This window comes from Notothenia rossii (genome assembly GCF_949606895.1).
Source record: "Notothenia rossii genome assembly, chromosome: 7".
Classification (NCBI taxonomy): Eukaryota; Metazoa; Chordata; class Actinopteri; order Perciformes; family Nototheniidae; genus Notothenia; species Notothenia rossii.
Window position 1 is genome coordinate 4,262,557 of NC_136905.1, and position 16,938 is coordinate 4,279,494.

A 16,938-nucleotide genomic window follows, 5' to 3' on the forward strand; every position below is an offset into this window, starting at 1 on the left:
CAACCTTTAGGAATAAATAGGCAAAGAGCCTAGGCATCTTTCATCAAACTTTATTTAGCCATTTGACAAAATAGACTCAGTATTGTGGAAGTTCATGAAGCAGTTCTTGTCAGCAGTGAAGCACGGGTACGTGACACACTTTGATCACTGCACTTTCACCCTTACAGCCAGGGTGTTTGCACCGGCCCTTTTTCTCCACCACACAGGCCAATGGTCAGTGTGGTCTTGATGCACCTTTATTACATTTAGCCTGTTGTGGAAACATTTCTTGATCAAATTGATATGAAACAAATGAGACAAACATCGCTGTGACACTGGTGTCACAGCGGGACTTTAACCCTAAACTTCCACAGTAAACCCTGGAGTGAAATATATGCACAATTAGATATATGATAATGAACTGCTCAGTTAATTTAGCTGATTCAATTATATTTAGTTAATATATTCTTTATTCTTCAAAGAATGTTCAAACTAATTTAAACCATCATCCTCATAAATAAGAGTTATTTTACCATTTAAGCCCAATGTGACATATATGTCACATTTCAGATATTTGACAATAGGGGGGTTACTATGTGGTCTATTTAGTCTAAATTATGTTCCCCTTAATTTTCCCATAAGCAGAAATGGGTCCGCGTTCTTATGGGTTAAGTTGAGGTGTCTGTTGCCTACCACTGGGCTTGTTTGATGGTCAGAAACAGAACAACAGCCAAACATATTTTGACTTTAATGTAAAACCAGGAAAAAACACTGGAGCTTCATTTGATAAAGACAAAATACACAATATGATGCTTCCTCAGAGACCTTGACACACCAATCCCACAACCCCAATGTTTGGCTGTCGATCAGCGTTTGTCACCTTAGTTTTTGCAGTTTTTCATTCGATTCAATTCCACTTCCTGTCCCTCTCTGAAACTCTGCTGGTGCTGATGCTGACCGAGTGACTGAATATTGAGGCCTGATCTCCTTCTATCTTATTTTCATCCAAATGGTTGCACCATGAATAAGATTGTTTCTCCAGACTTGATTAAAGCACTGATGATTTCAAGGAAAACACAAAAACAACAATGTGTGGCAGCACATTTATTCACTGGTGACAACAGAGTTAAACAAGACATTGCTCATAGATAAAAATACAGATAGATACAAATCATCCATAAACTGTGCATCATCAGAATAGCATCAGGGACAGTTTCATCCCACTGGCCAGAAGACTATTAAACACCTGAGCTTGCACTATTTCTATCTGTATTGTTTTTTATATGTATTTCTTATTTCTTGTTAATTGCACTGTTAAGGAACCTGAGATCACATTTTGTTTATACTTTACATAATTACACCGTAGTTTCTAAATGTCATGACAATAAACCTTTGAATCTTGAATCTTGAAAAATTGTTATTTAACAGACTCTGGAACATTGTATTGAGAACAAGTGATGCAGCGCCCTCTGCTGGCTGGCAGAAGCAATACAATCAAATGGTCCAGAGTCTTTGCAATAATCTGCAGAGTTTAAGCGTTGCATCTCTAAAACAACAGAATAACATTATTCACACAAAACAGTATAACTATTTGAACCATCCATATCTAATAAAAACACCATAACAATGTTAAAGAAATACATATTTGCATTAATTTAGCAAGCTCCATAGAAATTAGGTCAAACTAAAAGTACATCGATTTTAAAATAATCCACATTATGAGTTAACTTTTGTGTTTTATTGTTTTTATCAAGTTTGTGAAACGTTTCTGGATTTACTTTTTTATCCTTTTTTTGTTTAATATTTTTGTTTTGAAATTGTTTTACTCACAAGTAATTCATCTTCTTTTCAAAGAGTTTCCAGAAACCTTCTTAGTATGACTGCTTTGTTTAAACAGAGAGAGTTAAAGCCTTCTTCTGGCAGATCCATCGTTGTGGTTTATCACAGCTCACTGAAAACCACTTGTTTCTTCTCCCGACAGAGATTGCACAGCGACCTTTAGCAGAATCAGGACGATCTATCCAGGAGCTGAGGAGAGAACATGATGTTTAGATAAAGGCTGATAGATGTTATTATTCAAAGTGTTTAGTAATGAATCTCTTACCTATCAGTCAGATCACTTCCATCCACCCACTTCCATTTCCCATCTTCAAATCTCAAACCAATCCAGTATCCGTTAGTTCTTGAATTAAATTGGCTGTATTCCTTGATGATGACGTTCTGACAACAGAGGAACAGATATCAGGTATTTACACTGTATAAGTTAATAAACACATAATGACCTAAAGACCCAACGTGTGTTCAGACCTAAAAACACAATTACTTTCTTAATCGCATCATATTAATGGGTTTACCTTTTCAGCAGGAGTATGTGCAACAGCCAGATATGAATTCTTTCCACTGCAGTCTTCTTGAGCTTCTTTCCAGGTTTTTTGATTATCAGTCTCAGCGTCATTATACGCATAGCAGCTGGGCTCAGTGAGATCCCAGCCCTTCTGACAAGGTTGACACTTATCATCTGAAACAACAGAGTCTAAACAATCAACATCATGCCTGCCTTTTGAAAATATTGTAATTATGACCTAATATATAGGATCTGAACATACCGTCATAGCAGTAGGAAGCGATGCTCCACTGAGCTCGACTTACGTTGAGCTCATTCCAGTTTGTTGTCATGTTTTGTATTTGCTGGTTCAAGTTGATATTCTGGGTCTCCAGCTCCTGGACTCTTGCAGACAGGTTTTTTACATTGCCCAACTGGTCCTCCAGATTCTTGTTGTCCCTCGTCAAGTTTGCATTTTCTAAGCTGAGTTTTGTGTTGATTGCCCGTAGAGTTGAGTTTTCTTTTAACTGGTTTGGATCACTCTCATGAATTAATGTAACTGCAAAATGAGAAATCAGCTTCTTTTATAATCAAGGTTATATTGCAATTTAGATTTTTGTCTATTTGCCTCTTTTGGAAGCTTTTTCCTATCAGTCTCACTTTAGGTTTTCCGGTCTTTAGACTCAAACTAAAAATGTCTCAGTCCGTCTCAAAGTGTTCTGACTTCTCCAATTCTCAGACCCATTTATATTTCACATTGTCTGAAACTGCTTGTCACTGTGGTTTGAGGGCAACATTACTGAGAGAGGAGTGAAATGGGGAAGTCTTCAAGCCACACATTTTGTGAAATAGCAAGCGCTGGTGGGTAGAGAGTGGGATAAACTCAGAACTTCACAGAGGCTCAGTAACATGAAAGACACATGACATTTGTTAATAGATTGAAATTAGATAGACATTCATTGTTGTTTGGGTCTGATCATATGATTTGTTAAGAATAAGAGAAATATAGAATATCTCTTGACTCATCTTCTAATTATTTGTATGCATACTTGTCTGTATTTCCCACTATAGGAAATATCTATATAGGAATATAGGAAAGTCTCAAACAAAGTAATGTGTTCATCCACATGAACGGCTTCTTGATTGCTAATTTTTTGCTTAAGTTGGGAAAACAAGCACAATGCATTAATGGATGCTACCTCCATGTTGGCCTCCAGAAATAAGTCATCATTGCACCACTCTGTTAATAATAATAATAATAATAATACATTTGATTGATATAGCACACTTTAAAGGCAACGTCATCTCAAGGTGCTTCACAAAGCCATAAGGAGAAAATAATAAAATAAATACAAATAAAATGATATCTAAAGGAGCATATTGAATAAAATATGGTAATATGAAAAATAAAAGGTTAAGAGCATCATTTTTTTTTTAAAGAAATTAAAAAAGAAAGGATGGTCAGTAAAATGCGGTGTGGAACAGGTGGGTCTTGAGGCATTTCCTAACAACTGAGAGCGATGCCGAGGTCTGTATGTTCTCTGGAAGCTGATTCCACAGACGTGGACCCAGGGAGGAGAAAGCACGGTTTCCCATGGTGACCAGTTTTGTCCGCGGGACAGCCAGGAGATTGGAGCTGTCTGACCTGAGTGTGCGTGTGGGAATGTTTTCTGGTTAGCAGTTCCTGTAGGTAGGTGGGGCCAGTGTGGTTGATGGCGTTGAAGACCATTAGAGGACTTTGTAGTTGATCCGGTGTGCTACAGGGAGCCAGTGGAGTGAGTGAAGGATGGGGGTGATGTGCTCTGATTTGCGTGTTTTTGTGAGTATCCGGGCGGCACAGTTTTGTACATATTGTAGTCTCTGAGTGGTTCTTTTGGAATGCCTGCACGCAGAGAATTGCAGTAATCAATGCGGGAGGTGATGAAGGCATGGACCAGTTGTTCTGCATCCGGTTTAGTGAGGGAGTGTCGCATTTTGGAGATGTTCCTCAGGTGGTAGTGTGAGGCTTGGCAGACCGTCTTTATGTGTGCTTGGAATGAAAGGGGTGAGTCCAGTTTCACACCTAGACTCGTTACGAGTGGGGAGAGGGGAATGGAGCGGCCATTGATGCTGATATGAGGGATATCAGTTTTTTAGACGCTCATAATAATACTTTCTACACCGTCATACTGTGGCATGTACATGACTGATATCAAATGGTGTAAACAGATAAAACAGCTGCTACTATTCCTAATGGATTGTCTCATGTCTAAGTGTGAGATAATGCACTTCCTGTTTTGTGTACTTACGGTAGATGCAGAGTCCGATGATGCCACCCAGCAGAATGACACAGAGAATCCCCAAACAACAAGCCAAGTGCTTAAAGCGCCGATGTCCTGCTGAGTCTAAACAACACAAATGAATCACATTAACTTTCCAAATGAAGATTGGTACCTTTCAAAGTGTCAGTCTCTTTAGTACAGATATTGAGTCACTTTTCAACTAGGACAGTTTACAGTATGGTAAATGCAGATGGATCTTTTTTTTTTTTTGAGAGTAAAAGGTAAAAGACAGGAAAGGATACCAAGTTGATTTGACTAACTCAGATGCTTGAACCTTATATCAGTCAGTCAAACTTTATGGAATACAGTTCAGAACAAAGGATTACATTTGGTCCCCTATCACTTACATTGTATGAGAAATGGCCTAAATGAACAAAAGGAGTGATATGGACAGCGAAAGATTATTCAAATATTTAAACAGACACCTGACTGTTGTTAAAGGGCCGGCTTAAAATAAGTACTTTTTTGTAAGTTTAAACAAGTCAACAATGATTTGAAGAAGAAGAAGATATAATTTATGAATCCCTTACAGGGACATTTCTTTCTTTTTGACACTGTCAGGGTGAGTGAAGCAGGCAGGACCCAAATGCAGATTTCACAGATAATACCTTTATTTCAAGGCTAAACTAGAACAAACAGACCACTACCCCGTGAACACAGTCATAGACAAACAAGGAACTAACCAAGACAGACATAAAAACCGGAACTTAAATACACACAAGACTAATCAAAGAAACAAGAGAGAGGTGAGGAGGGAGGAGAAAACACAGGGGCACAAGGTGAACACAATCAGGTAATCAGACAGGAGGGAAAACAGACAGAAAGCAACAGGCAAGACAGGGGGTGAACACTTTTCAAAATAAAACAGGAAACCAAAGACAGAAAAAGACAAGACAAAACAAAACACAGAGGCCGTTTCTCAATCGTGAGGATACTGGCTTGGTAGTCGCATACTTCCAAGTCACTTCCTTTAGAAACGAAGCAAGTATACTTCCAAGCCACGGCTTCGGAAAACAAAGAAGAATGGTACAGGCTAACAAGTGTGCCACTCTCTCTAACGGTTTCAACATAAACTGTACCGAAAATAAATACCTCACGATGTCTATCTAATTATGAACTTGCTCTACTTTCACGGAACACATTTTTGGTGATAACAAATGCAACAAAGTCACATATTTACCAACACATGTTCTACGCCACTACATACTTACATTTAAATGTGTGCTGTGCTGCATCGGTTCAGCCATTCTCCGCAAGGGTCTTTGAAATTGGTCCGTGCGCAAAGCATTGTGGGGATTTGAAGGACGCGAAGTCTACCCATGTGCAGCCTCGTAATTACCCCCAAACCAAGGACGTGGCCTCGGTGGAATTCCAAGTATGCTGGAGATTGGAACAGTCCTTCGGCGAAACTCGATTACGTAGTATCCTTGAAATATTGGCTTGGAAGCCAGTTTCCTCGCGATTGAGAAACGGCCACACAGATCGTGACAGACATTATCAGTGTTGGGCAAGTTACTTTTAAAAAGTAACTAGTAATAGTTATAGTTACTGCTCTCAAAAACTAACTAGTTACTTTATTAGTTACTAAATTATAAAAGTAACTCGTAACAAGTTACTTAACATTACATTAAAAATAATAACAATACAATTGAAAATGAAATGCTTTCACTGGTATTTTGCTGACTAGTTCTCTGAAGGCAACAGACTCGACCGTTGCGATGGGCAGCATGTCCTCAACAACATACCTGGCAATCAATCTGTTTAGTTGACTCTGGGTGATATGTGGCGATTTAAAAAAAATCGTTTTTTGGCTATTTAGATGGTGTTGCTCCATCTGACTCACTGCCGGTGGTTGAGACGGTGGGGTCTTTGGCGACTAGTTTTCTAGCCCCATGTACATTACTTTGGTGCTTCAGGAGATTGGCATTGCTGTTTTTCGATGTGGACAATGCGATCTGTCCTGCACACAGTTTACATTTTACCGTAATATTTTTATCCCCACAAATTGAAAATAGTGGTTATATTTCCAAGTTGCAAATGCGCTGCTCCTCTCGCTGATACTTGCATCTGCCATTGTGTGTGTGTGTGCTGGTGGTGAGCGTTGCCGTGTGTGTGTGTGTGTGTGTGTGTGTGTGTGTGTGTGTGTGTGTGTGTTAGCATACATCCATGGTTAGCATTAGCAAGTGTTCGTGTGTGTATTTTCCCCATAAGGCAAGACCCGCCCAACTCTGTTTCTGATTGGCTTACCCTGAAATGTTGCCCCACATTAACCAATCATCACTCCTCTCTGGTTACTTTCAGTTTTCCATGGTGCTGTGAGAGGACATCGCTGTATTCGCCTGTAAGTTATCCGCAGGGAGATTCGGTTCAGTTCCATCACACAATGTAACACAGTAACGCACCCATTTAAACCACAGTAACTATAACTGCGTTACTTAATGGGAATAGGTAACTAGTAACGCTATTAGTTACCACAACAAGTAGTTGTGTTACAGTAACTTTGTAAAGCGTTAGTCCCAACACTGGACATTATAGACTTGTGCATACTTTGATTAGAAACTTATTTTTTGATATGTCAAAAATAAACGGGGGATAAGACAGCGCAGCTTCGTACGTGGGACCATCATTTTTGTATTAGACCAGAATGCCCCGTCTGCAAAACGTTGACATTTGTCACACTGCACACTCCCAACTTTGTAGAGCTTTGTTAGAGTGCTTGGGTTACTGACAAAACACCTACAGATATAAAGTTTAGAACAGTTCTTGTGAACTTGTTCCCTTTTAATGATAGTTATAATGGTAAAGTAGTGGTAGTAGTGGTAGTACTCCCAGTTGCAGTAACACCTGAATGCATTTTTTAATACAACTTACCCTCGTTCTTTCTTTCGTTCTGCACCTTCACGTTATCGTACACAGTTTCCTCCCCTCTTTTTGCTGAAAGGTCAAAGGAAATGCTCAGGTTTTTTTGTGAACAAATGAAAACGACTTTAAAAGGCTGCTTTAATTGTTTGATATGGAGGAAAAGAGTTTTTACGATGATTGATTTATTGCAAAAATGCAAAGTATTTTCCTCAAGTGTATTAAAATGGGCGGCTTCAAAATGATGAGATTGTCTTTCAGGTATTGTATCATGGTGTTTAAAAATGGAAACAACATGATACGGGAAACTCTCAACAGATAATTATCTCACTTCGCAATTTCCTCACTGGTTTTAAATAGATGTGTTCGTGATGATATCTCCCCAAACAACAAGCCAAGTGCTGAAACCGCCGTTGTCCTGCTGAGTCTTAACAACAACAATGAATAATATTAATTGACCAAATGAAGATTGGTACCTTTCAAAGTGTCAGTCTCTTTAGTAAAGATATTGTGTCACTTTTCAACTAGGACAGTATACAGTATGGTAAGTGTTCCAGTGAGAGTTACCGTAGGTCTTGAGTATTAGTCACTCTAACATTATTGCAGTTCAACAAAAGTTAAATCTCAAAATAACCGTTCACAAGAGATTTCCTAAAAACGAACCCCATATTTAGTCTGATTCATTCACAGTTTTTAACACGTTAATAACGTTGCAGATAAAACCTCCGTAAAAAGCAACAGAACCACTTGATCAAGTTTAGTAAAAGGCAGTGGTAGAATGATACTGAATACATTTAATCAAACTGTACTTAAGTGCACATTTGAGGTACTTTACTTTACTTGAGTATTTTCTTTTCATGCCACTGTATGATTTAACTCAACTACAATTCAAAGGTATCATATATCTGACTCCACTACATTTATAGTAAGTTAATAATTCAGATGCAATATTCTTTTTTAAATATGTGTTGTTATAAATAAGAACAGATGGACGATAAGACAAACTACATAATAAAGAAACTTAATTGGCATCTGCACACATTTACGTTTATTTAATTTAATTAGAACAATATTTGTGGGTGTTTTTTATGTAATTTTAAACTTGTCTGTGTCGGGTATAAGTAGAGCTGCTTTTTATACTTACTTACTTTTACTCAAGTAATATTTTTAATGGTGTATTTCTATTTGTAATGGATACGATGGTAACGGTTTACTAAAGGACCTGAATACTTTCTTCAACCCTGGTAAAAGGTCTTGGTTTGGCTTAAAATAAGTACTTTTTTGTCACTTAAAACAAGTCAACAATGATTTGAATAAGAAGAAGATATACTTTATGAATCCCTCACAGGGACATTTCTTTCTTTTTGACATTATAGACTTGTGCATACTTTGATTAGAAACTCCTTTTTTGATATGTCAAAAATAAACGGGGGATAAGACAGCTTCGTACGTGGGACCATCATTTATTCATTAGACCAGAATGCCCCGTCTGCAAAACGTTGACATTTGTCACACTGCACACTCCCAACTTTGTAGAGCTTTGTTAGAGTGCTAGGGTTACTGACAAAGCACCTACAGATATAAAGTTTAGTACAGTTCTGGTGAACTTGTTCCCTTTTAATGATAGTTATAATGGTAAAGTAGTGGTAGTAGTGGTAGTACTCCCAGTTGCAGTAACACCTGAATGCATTTTTTAATACAACTTACCCTCGTTCTTTGTTTCGTTCTGCACCTTCACCTCATCGTACACAGTTTCCTCCCCTCTTTTTGCTGAAAGGTCAAAGGAAATGCACAGGTTTTTTTTGTGAACAAATGAAAACGACTTTAAAAGGCTGCTTTAATTGTTTGATATGGAGGAAAATATTTTTTACGATGATTGATTTATTGCAAAAATGCAAAGTTTTTTCCTCAAGTGTATTAAAATGGGCAGCTTCAAAATGATGAGATTGTCTTTCAGGTATTGTATGATGGTGTTTAAAAATGGAAACAACATGATACGGGCATAGCCGTGGGAACATGTTTCAAATGGGGGGTGCTGTGGGGATGACACCAGGGCTGGTTCTGACCAATGTGCTGCTAGGCAAGATTTTAGCTGGCAATGAAAAACCTCTACAAAAGACCAATACACTGCAAAAAGAGAAATATATTGACATGGTGCACAGCTTATATAACAAGGCTTCAAATGTATTATATATTATAACATGTCTTAATTGGGGGGGCGGACTTCACATCCTCTCGGGGGCTCCGGGGATACCCCCCCGGGAAGATTTTTTAAACATTTTAAAGTAAAATGCTTCAATCTGGTGCACTTTGAGCGCCTAATTAGAGACTGATCTAGGGGGTACAACTCTAAACACCCATATGAAAAAGATCGGTTTGCATTTTATTAATCAAATAAGTAGGTATTTGAACATTTCCAATAACCTACCATAGCCAATAACAAATACATGTAACTTATTTTATTTGTGTTGTTCATTCATATCTTATTTTACCAGTTAACATTTATTTATTTATGTATATTTTAAAATCTCTCCAGTTTTAAACAATATTTTTGGTTTACTGTCCTATAGTATACATTGGAATGATTTGAAACCTGTTTTTATTTATCCTAATAATTATAAAGGTGTGCCTTGGAAATATTTGTTTACATAAATTGTGATCAAAACGTTTGAGACCCACTGAGATAACTTCGACTAAATTGAACTATCTAAGCCCTCCGAGTCCTTTACCTCACTGAGCCTCTCAGTCTGACAGGAGAGGACTCTCCCTCCACATTATTGTAGAAACAGCTTCTTATATCCGTTAGCGCAGCAGAAGCTAACAACAATCCCCGCCGGTACCGCGGTATCCCCTCTCTCTATCTCTCTCACTTTGGCTGTGAGCGCCTGCTAAGCCAACATCCCCCACTTTCATCACTTATAGCGCCCATCGTACAGGGCAAATGGAAAATGTAACCGGGGTGAAAAGGGTGTTATCTTTATTTAATTATGAATGTTGTTACATCAAGGCTGAAAATTCGTTTTTTTTTTTTATTATATCTTGTGGAAGTGCAGATCCCCTGTCCTCCACCAGGGGGTGCTGCAGCACCCTCAGCACCCCTACTTCCCACGGCCCTGGATACGGGAAACTCTCAACAGATAATTATCTCACTTCGCAATTTCCTCACTGGTTTTAAATAGATGTGTTCGTGATGATATATCTCCTCAAACAACAAGCCAAGTGCTGAAACCGCCGTTGTCCTGCTGAGTCTTAACAACAACAATGAATAATATTAATTGACCAAATGAAGATTGGTACCTTTCAAAGTTACAGTCTCTTTAGTAAAGATATTGTGTCACTTTTCAACAAGGACAGTACACAGTATGGTAAGTGTTCCAGTGAGAGTTACCGTAGGTCTTGAGTATTAGTCACTCTAACATAATTGCAGTTCAACACAAAAGTTAAATCTCAAAATAACCGTTCGCAAGAGATTTCCTAAAAACGAGCCTCATATCTAGTCTGATTCATTCACAGTTTTTAACACGTTAATAACGTTGCAGATAAAACCCCGTAAAAAGCAACAGAACCACTTGATAAAGTTTAGTAAAAGGCAGTGGTAGAATGTTACTGAATACATTTAATCAAACTGTACTTAAGTGCACATTTGAGGTACTTTACTTTACTTGAGTATTTTCTTTTCATGCCACTGTATGATTTAACTCAACTACAATTCAAAGGTATCATATATCTCACTCCAATACATTTATAGTAAGTTAATAATTCAGATGCGTTATTATTAAAAAAAATATCATGTGTTGTTATAAATATGAACAGATGGACAATAAGACAAACTAGATAATAAAGAAACTTAATTGGCATCTGCACACATTTATGTTTATTTAATTTAATTAGAACCGTTTTTTGGGTGTTTTTTCTTTAATTGAACTTGTTCCCTTTTAATGATAGTTATAATGGTAAAGTAGTGGTAGTAGTGGTAGTACTCCCAGTTTCAGTAACACCTGAATGTTTTTTTAATACAACTTACCCTCGTTCTTTGTTTCGTTCTGCACCTTCACCTCATCGTACACAGTTTCCTCCCCTCTTTTTTCTGAAAGGACAAAGGAAATGCACATGCTCAGGGTGTTTTTTGTGAATAAATGAGAAGGACTTTAAAAGGCTGTTTTCATTGTTTGATATAGCAGAACAATTGCCTTATGATGATTGGTTTATTGCAGAAATGCAATTTTTTCCATTCAAATGGGCAGCTTCAAAATGATGAGATTGTGTTTCAGGTATTGTATCATGGTGATAAAAATGGAAACGACATGATACGGGAAACTCTCAACAGATAATTCGCAATTTCCTCACTGGTTTTAAATAGATGTGTTCGTGATGATATATCTCCAGTGTGAGTCGCTAAATTAAAATTAAAATACCCAACAAATGACCATCAGTTTGAATCTTTAAGTTAAAGAAATATGAATTGAAGTTAAACTGAAATAGGATGAGGTGTTCAAAGGTTTCAAACTACTCTAGATTTAAAAGTGTTTTTTCAACGTAGTAAACATGAATAAAGAAGGCTTATTTCTACCAAAGATGTGCATTGATGAACCAAGAAAACTCATATTATTAAAACCTAGATGCACGACTAGGGAAAAGTTTACACTCAACATGTGGTTTTGAAAAACATCAATTCAAATGTGCTGGGTTCGTTAAAAATCTATTCTGCACCCACACTAAACAAATACAAAAACTATCATTTGCAGATTTGTCATGTTTCTGGTTTCACAGTTAAATTACAGGACATTAAAAACAGCAACTTACTTTGGATTGATATTCAACATTGCATTGATCACATTAACAAAGAGGCTCTGATTCAAAATCATCAGCAGGAAGTTAAAGTTGTTAAATAACTAAACTTACCCGCAGGTGGAGGATTGTTGCCGGCTTTGAACACACCCGAAGCGTAGTTCACCTCCTCCTCTCCCTCCGCCATCACTACAGCCGCTCTGTTGAGTGCTCTCTGACTCGTAGACGGAGAAGTCTCTGGACATCGAACAAGGAGAACAGGTAGTGTCCTCTCTTCTGTTGAAGTCTATCTCTCAGCCTTCAAACTAACCACTTCTGCTTTTGGTCGAGAAGTTCATTTGCATCGCGTGACGTGACTGAACTTGGACCGTAGAAATAAATAGTGTGTTCTTGTTTTATGGAAATGTACACACACACACACACACACACACACACACACACACACACACACACACACACACACACACACACACACACACACACACACACACACACACACACACACACACACACACACACACACACACACACATACCATGTATATATCACTTCAGGGGACATTACATTGACTTACATGCATTTCCTGGAGACTTATCCTAACCTTAACCATAACCAACACATGCCTAACCCTAACCCTAACCCTAATCCCAAACCTAACCAAGTCTTCACCCTAAAATGAATGATTCCCCTCATGGGGACCTCCAATTTGTCCCTATGTACTGCACGTCTGTCCGTCCTGGGAGAGGGATCCCTCCTCTGTTGCTCTCCCTGAGGTTTCTCCCATGTTCCCCTTTAAACTGTGGGGTTTCTCTGGAAGTGTTTCCTTGTACGATGTGAGGGTCTAAGGACAGAGGGTCTAAGGACAGAGGGTGTCGTATTGTCATACTGATATTCTATACACACTGTGAAGTCCACTGAGACAAATGTAACATTTGTGATATTGGGCTATATAAATAAACATTGATTGATTGATTGATTGATTGATTGAAATGTAATGCATATAAGTTGAAACACTCTGAAAACAGAGAGAGACAAATAGCCCCCTGCTGATCATGCCTAACAGAAACACTTAAATGTAAGACACAGCCAAAGGTTTTTCTTCCATGATGTCCATGTTGACTATCTGTTGGTCTTCTGTGTTACTAAAAGCATGTATCGTGTAAAAACAATGATGCTGTTTATCTTTGTATCTAGCTTTGCAAGAATGCAAATTAATGTAATCTCCGTGTCAGCAACATGCTGATGATGAGTGTATGTCCAATGACAAAGAAAGCCCCAATGTTCCTGCAAACCAGTTAAACAAGTTATTGCTTTACAGGAGTAGAAACAGTATTAAAAACAATAAAATAATCAGAGCTTTGGGGAATGTTGATCCGTCAGACTTGGGTACAGCATTTGTGTTAAAAATATAAATGTGCTTGTATGAAACATACAGGTCAATATCACCTTGCAGCTGAACTGTCAATACCCCAAAACATATTCTGGTAACACTTTATATTAAGTTACACAAATTAACCATCCACTAGTTGTTAATTAACATGCATATTAGCAGTATATTGGCTCTTTATTAGTCATTATAAAACACGTATTAATGCCTTATTCTACATGACCACATTCTACAAGTAATAAGCCATTAGTTGAGAGTTTTTCCTCAATAACCCTCTAATTAGTGCTGATTTATTGCAAGTAAGGAAGTTGGTGTACATGAGTTTTGGTCTTAATATGCTCCGCTCAATATGGGCCTAATAAGGCAGCAGTACCACAAGAATAGTAATTATCCCATAATAACACTTAACAAATATGATCTATTCTGATGGAACAAGACATTATTCCTGTTATTGTCTCATTATACCACACTCTCAATGGATTCAAATTAAATATATAACTCATCATGAACACATCTGTCCATCAGACAGACAGAGGGCTGCTGTGCCTTTAAAATGACCGCTCAGAGGAGAGGAGTTCTCATTTCTCTAACCGCCTGCTGCTTCCCCTCCTCTCTCCTCGGTTCCCCTCCTCGACTCCTCTGCTCGCATCTCCTGTGGGCGGGACTAAGACGCGAGGATAGGAGTCGAGGAGGGGAGTCAAGGAGGGGAAATTAGAAATCAGAAAGGTCTAATGACTGAATATTGAGGCCTGATCTCTTTCCATCTTATTTACATAAAGATTGTTGCACCATGAATAAGATTGTTTCTCCAGACTTGATTAAAGCGTACTGATGTTCTCAAGAAAAGACAAAACAACAATGTGTGGCAGCACATTGGGCCAATAAACAAATCCAGAATACTTGATGAAACGGACTCTGGAACATTGTGTTGAGAACAAGTGATGCAGCGCCCTCTGTTGGCCGTTAGAAGCAATACAATGAAATAGCAGAGTCCTTGCACTAATCTGCAGTTTAAGCATTGCATCTCTAATACCAACAAGTTTAACCATCCAGACTGATAACAACAACATAAATATTTCAAGGAAATAAAAAATTGCATTTATTTTGCAAGCCCTATCGAAATTCAGAAGTCAAACTGAAGCTATATTGATTTTTAAATAATCCACATTATATAAGAGTTAGCTTTCGTGTATTATTGTGTGTATTACATTTATGCAAAGTGTATGTCATTAATGTTATTTTTTTTATTGTTTCGTTTTACAAGGTAACATCTCTTTAAATGTAGCCTGCTGACAGGGAGAGATGACAGGTAAGGGTATCACAGACACAGCACAAGCAGCAGAGTTAACCTGGCCCCCATTATTCCCCCTGCTAGCCTTAGCTTTGGGACAGTCAGCTTTCCAGTGCCCTCTCCCCCTGCAGAAGTTACAGATCTCTGATGGGTCAACCCGTGGCTGACCTCGCATCGCACGTTCAGCATTACCCAAGTGTGCATGAGCTTCCTCCTCCCATCTACCTGCTGCACGATACATTCCTCTTGGACCCTGCAGTCCCGACCGCTCCTGTGTATCAGCACGTAGTCACCAGCCAGTACAGCGGCCTCTGCAGCAGTCTGCACCTTGCGCTTGCTGATGTAAACTGCAATGTGGCTGGGTACAGAATATTGTTATTGTTCCAACACAATCATATCACACAATGCAGCATACAAATTCACATGTAGGGCATTGCACAATCTGATTAAAAAAAAGTAACAGATCACTGGCAAACTCAACATGGGTCTGTCTGCTAGACTTCTCCTAGGACCTGAACCTCTGGTGATATGCCTCAGGGACTAACTTCAACACAGCAGTCTTAACAGTTAAATAAACCTTGCTCTCTGCCACCATCAGAGCAGAATAAGCTTCCTGGGCTTTACCTGTTAACACACACTGTAACAATAAGGTTTTCGGGGTCAAATTTGGCCCAACCAAGATTCATCTTTGACTTTAGAAACCCCAACCCCTGTAACAATAATTGAAAACTTTTTGGGCTGAGATTGTATTCTAATATTAGTCAGATGATAAACGTAATGATCCACTGTCTTCACTATAGGAAATATAATGAGTGAATTGAATCACATGTTTTTACTTTAGTATGTGGTGTAATTTTTTGGGGGGCATAAAATTACAACAGGATTGCACGGTTATGAATGCATAATAAGTTAGTTATGATGTAGTTAAAACAATATTGGATGATATTCATTATTTCTGAGTGTTTGGGAATGAGATGAATCATGGGTCAAAATTGACCCGCGAACACCATGAACGGTAACAGCTTTTGAACACAACACACGGGTTAAGGTCTTCTTTTGAATAAGAAAAATAACCTTGGGGGTATCCACAGATAAATATTAAACATGACAAAGTACTTAACGTCTAATATTTTGCATAGTTTATTTTGGCACTTGACAATCACCTTCCCTGAATTTGACTCAGGTGTAACTAAAGTCTGATTTAAGGGTTGTATATATTTCACATCATTAATCAGAATCTGCAAAGTAACTAAAATAAATGTAATGGAGTAAAAATACTAGGTTAACCTCTGAATGTTAGAGGAGTTCGAGTCCAGTTTTGGATAGTCTGCCGTGGTTTCATTACATTTTTCCAAGCGCTGTTTGATGATTATGGGTAGTGTAGTGTCTTCCGCCATCCTAAACTCCGAAAAAAACTTTGGGTTAAAAACACAAAAGCATTGTAGACAATTTAAACCAATCAATGTTGTGTAATTAACAAGGATAGACTGATGTTGTTTAGTGGATGAGTATGGCAGATATCACTCTGTTATCATTTGACTTCCGGTTTTATTATGAACATTTCGAGACCGGAAATACTGTTTTCACCCCGTTAGGGTTGACGCCAACTTTACATGGACGCTGCCGTCAATAGAAATGAATAGGGGAAAGACGTAGTATATACACGTTCTCCACGCGAGACCTCAAATCATCTTCGTAATATCAATCAAACTATAGAAGATCCTACACATCCACTGGACATGGATTCTAAAAGTACAATATACACTTCTCGCTAGAAATCTAACCAAAAAGCATTTTAATGGCCAAACTATTCTACAATTTAGGATTTTCCAGAGAGGGTTATTTGTGAACATACGACCCTCCGGAGCGTTTGCAATCAATGGGAGCATCAGCCCAAATGCCGCAAAAAATGTTGTTTCTTACACGACCTTTAAAACGTGACTGTAGGTCGTAATAAGCTTCTGAACAATCAACCTATTTGATCTTTTTT

The 16,938-nt window shown here is 38.2% G+C and overlaps 1 protein-coding gene across 2 annotated transcripts; it reads right to left on the minus strand.

The window, feature by feature from the left end:
* Window positions 1-1,070: 1,070 nt before the first annotated feature.
* LOC307012810 (uncharacterized protein) lies at window positions 1,071-12,549 on the minus strand. Of its 2 annotated transcripts, XM_079639995.1 has the most exons (9): window positions 12,385-12,549; window positions 11,507-11,569; window positions 9,190-9,252; window positions 7,495-7,557; window positions 4,591-4,686; window positions 2,586-2,861; window positions 2,334-2,497; window positions 2,084-2,199; window positions 1,071-2,007 (listed from the first exon to the last, which is right to left on the minus strand). In XM_079639995.1, exons 1-9 carry the CDS (start codon window positions 12,455-12,457, stop codon window positions 1,869-1,871), a joined length of 1,053 nt encoding a protein of 350 aa, XP_079496121.1. In that variant the 5' UTR covers window positions 12,458-12,549; the 3' UTR covers window positions 1,071-1,868. The 2 variants fall into 2 exon arrangements, with proteins under 2 accessions (XP_079496121.1, XP_079496122.1); XM_079639996.1 differs by lacking the exon at window positions 9,190-9,252.
* Between the last annotated feature and the right edge of the window lie 4,389 nt (window positions 12,550-16,938).

What these genes read in the sequence shown, in the direction of transcription:
- LOC307012810 (XM_079639995.1), bottom strand. Translation starts at nt 12,457, where the DNA reads ATGGCGGAGGGAGAGGAGGAGGTGAACTACGCTTCGGGTGTGTTCAAA. An exon ending in CAACAATCCTCCACCTGCGG is followed by an intron (nt 11,570 to 12,384) that starts GTAAGTTTAGTT and finishes TTGTCCTTTCAG; the next exon opens with AAAAAAGAGGGGAGGAAACT. An exon ending in GGAAGTGATCTGACTGATAG is followed by an intron (nt 2,008 to 2,083) that starts GTAAGAGATTCA and finishes TTCTCTCCTCAG; the next exon opens with CTCCTGGATAGATCGTCCTG.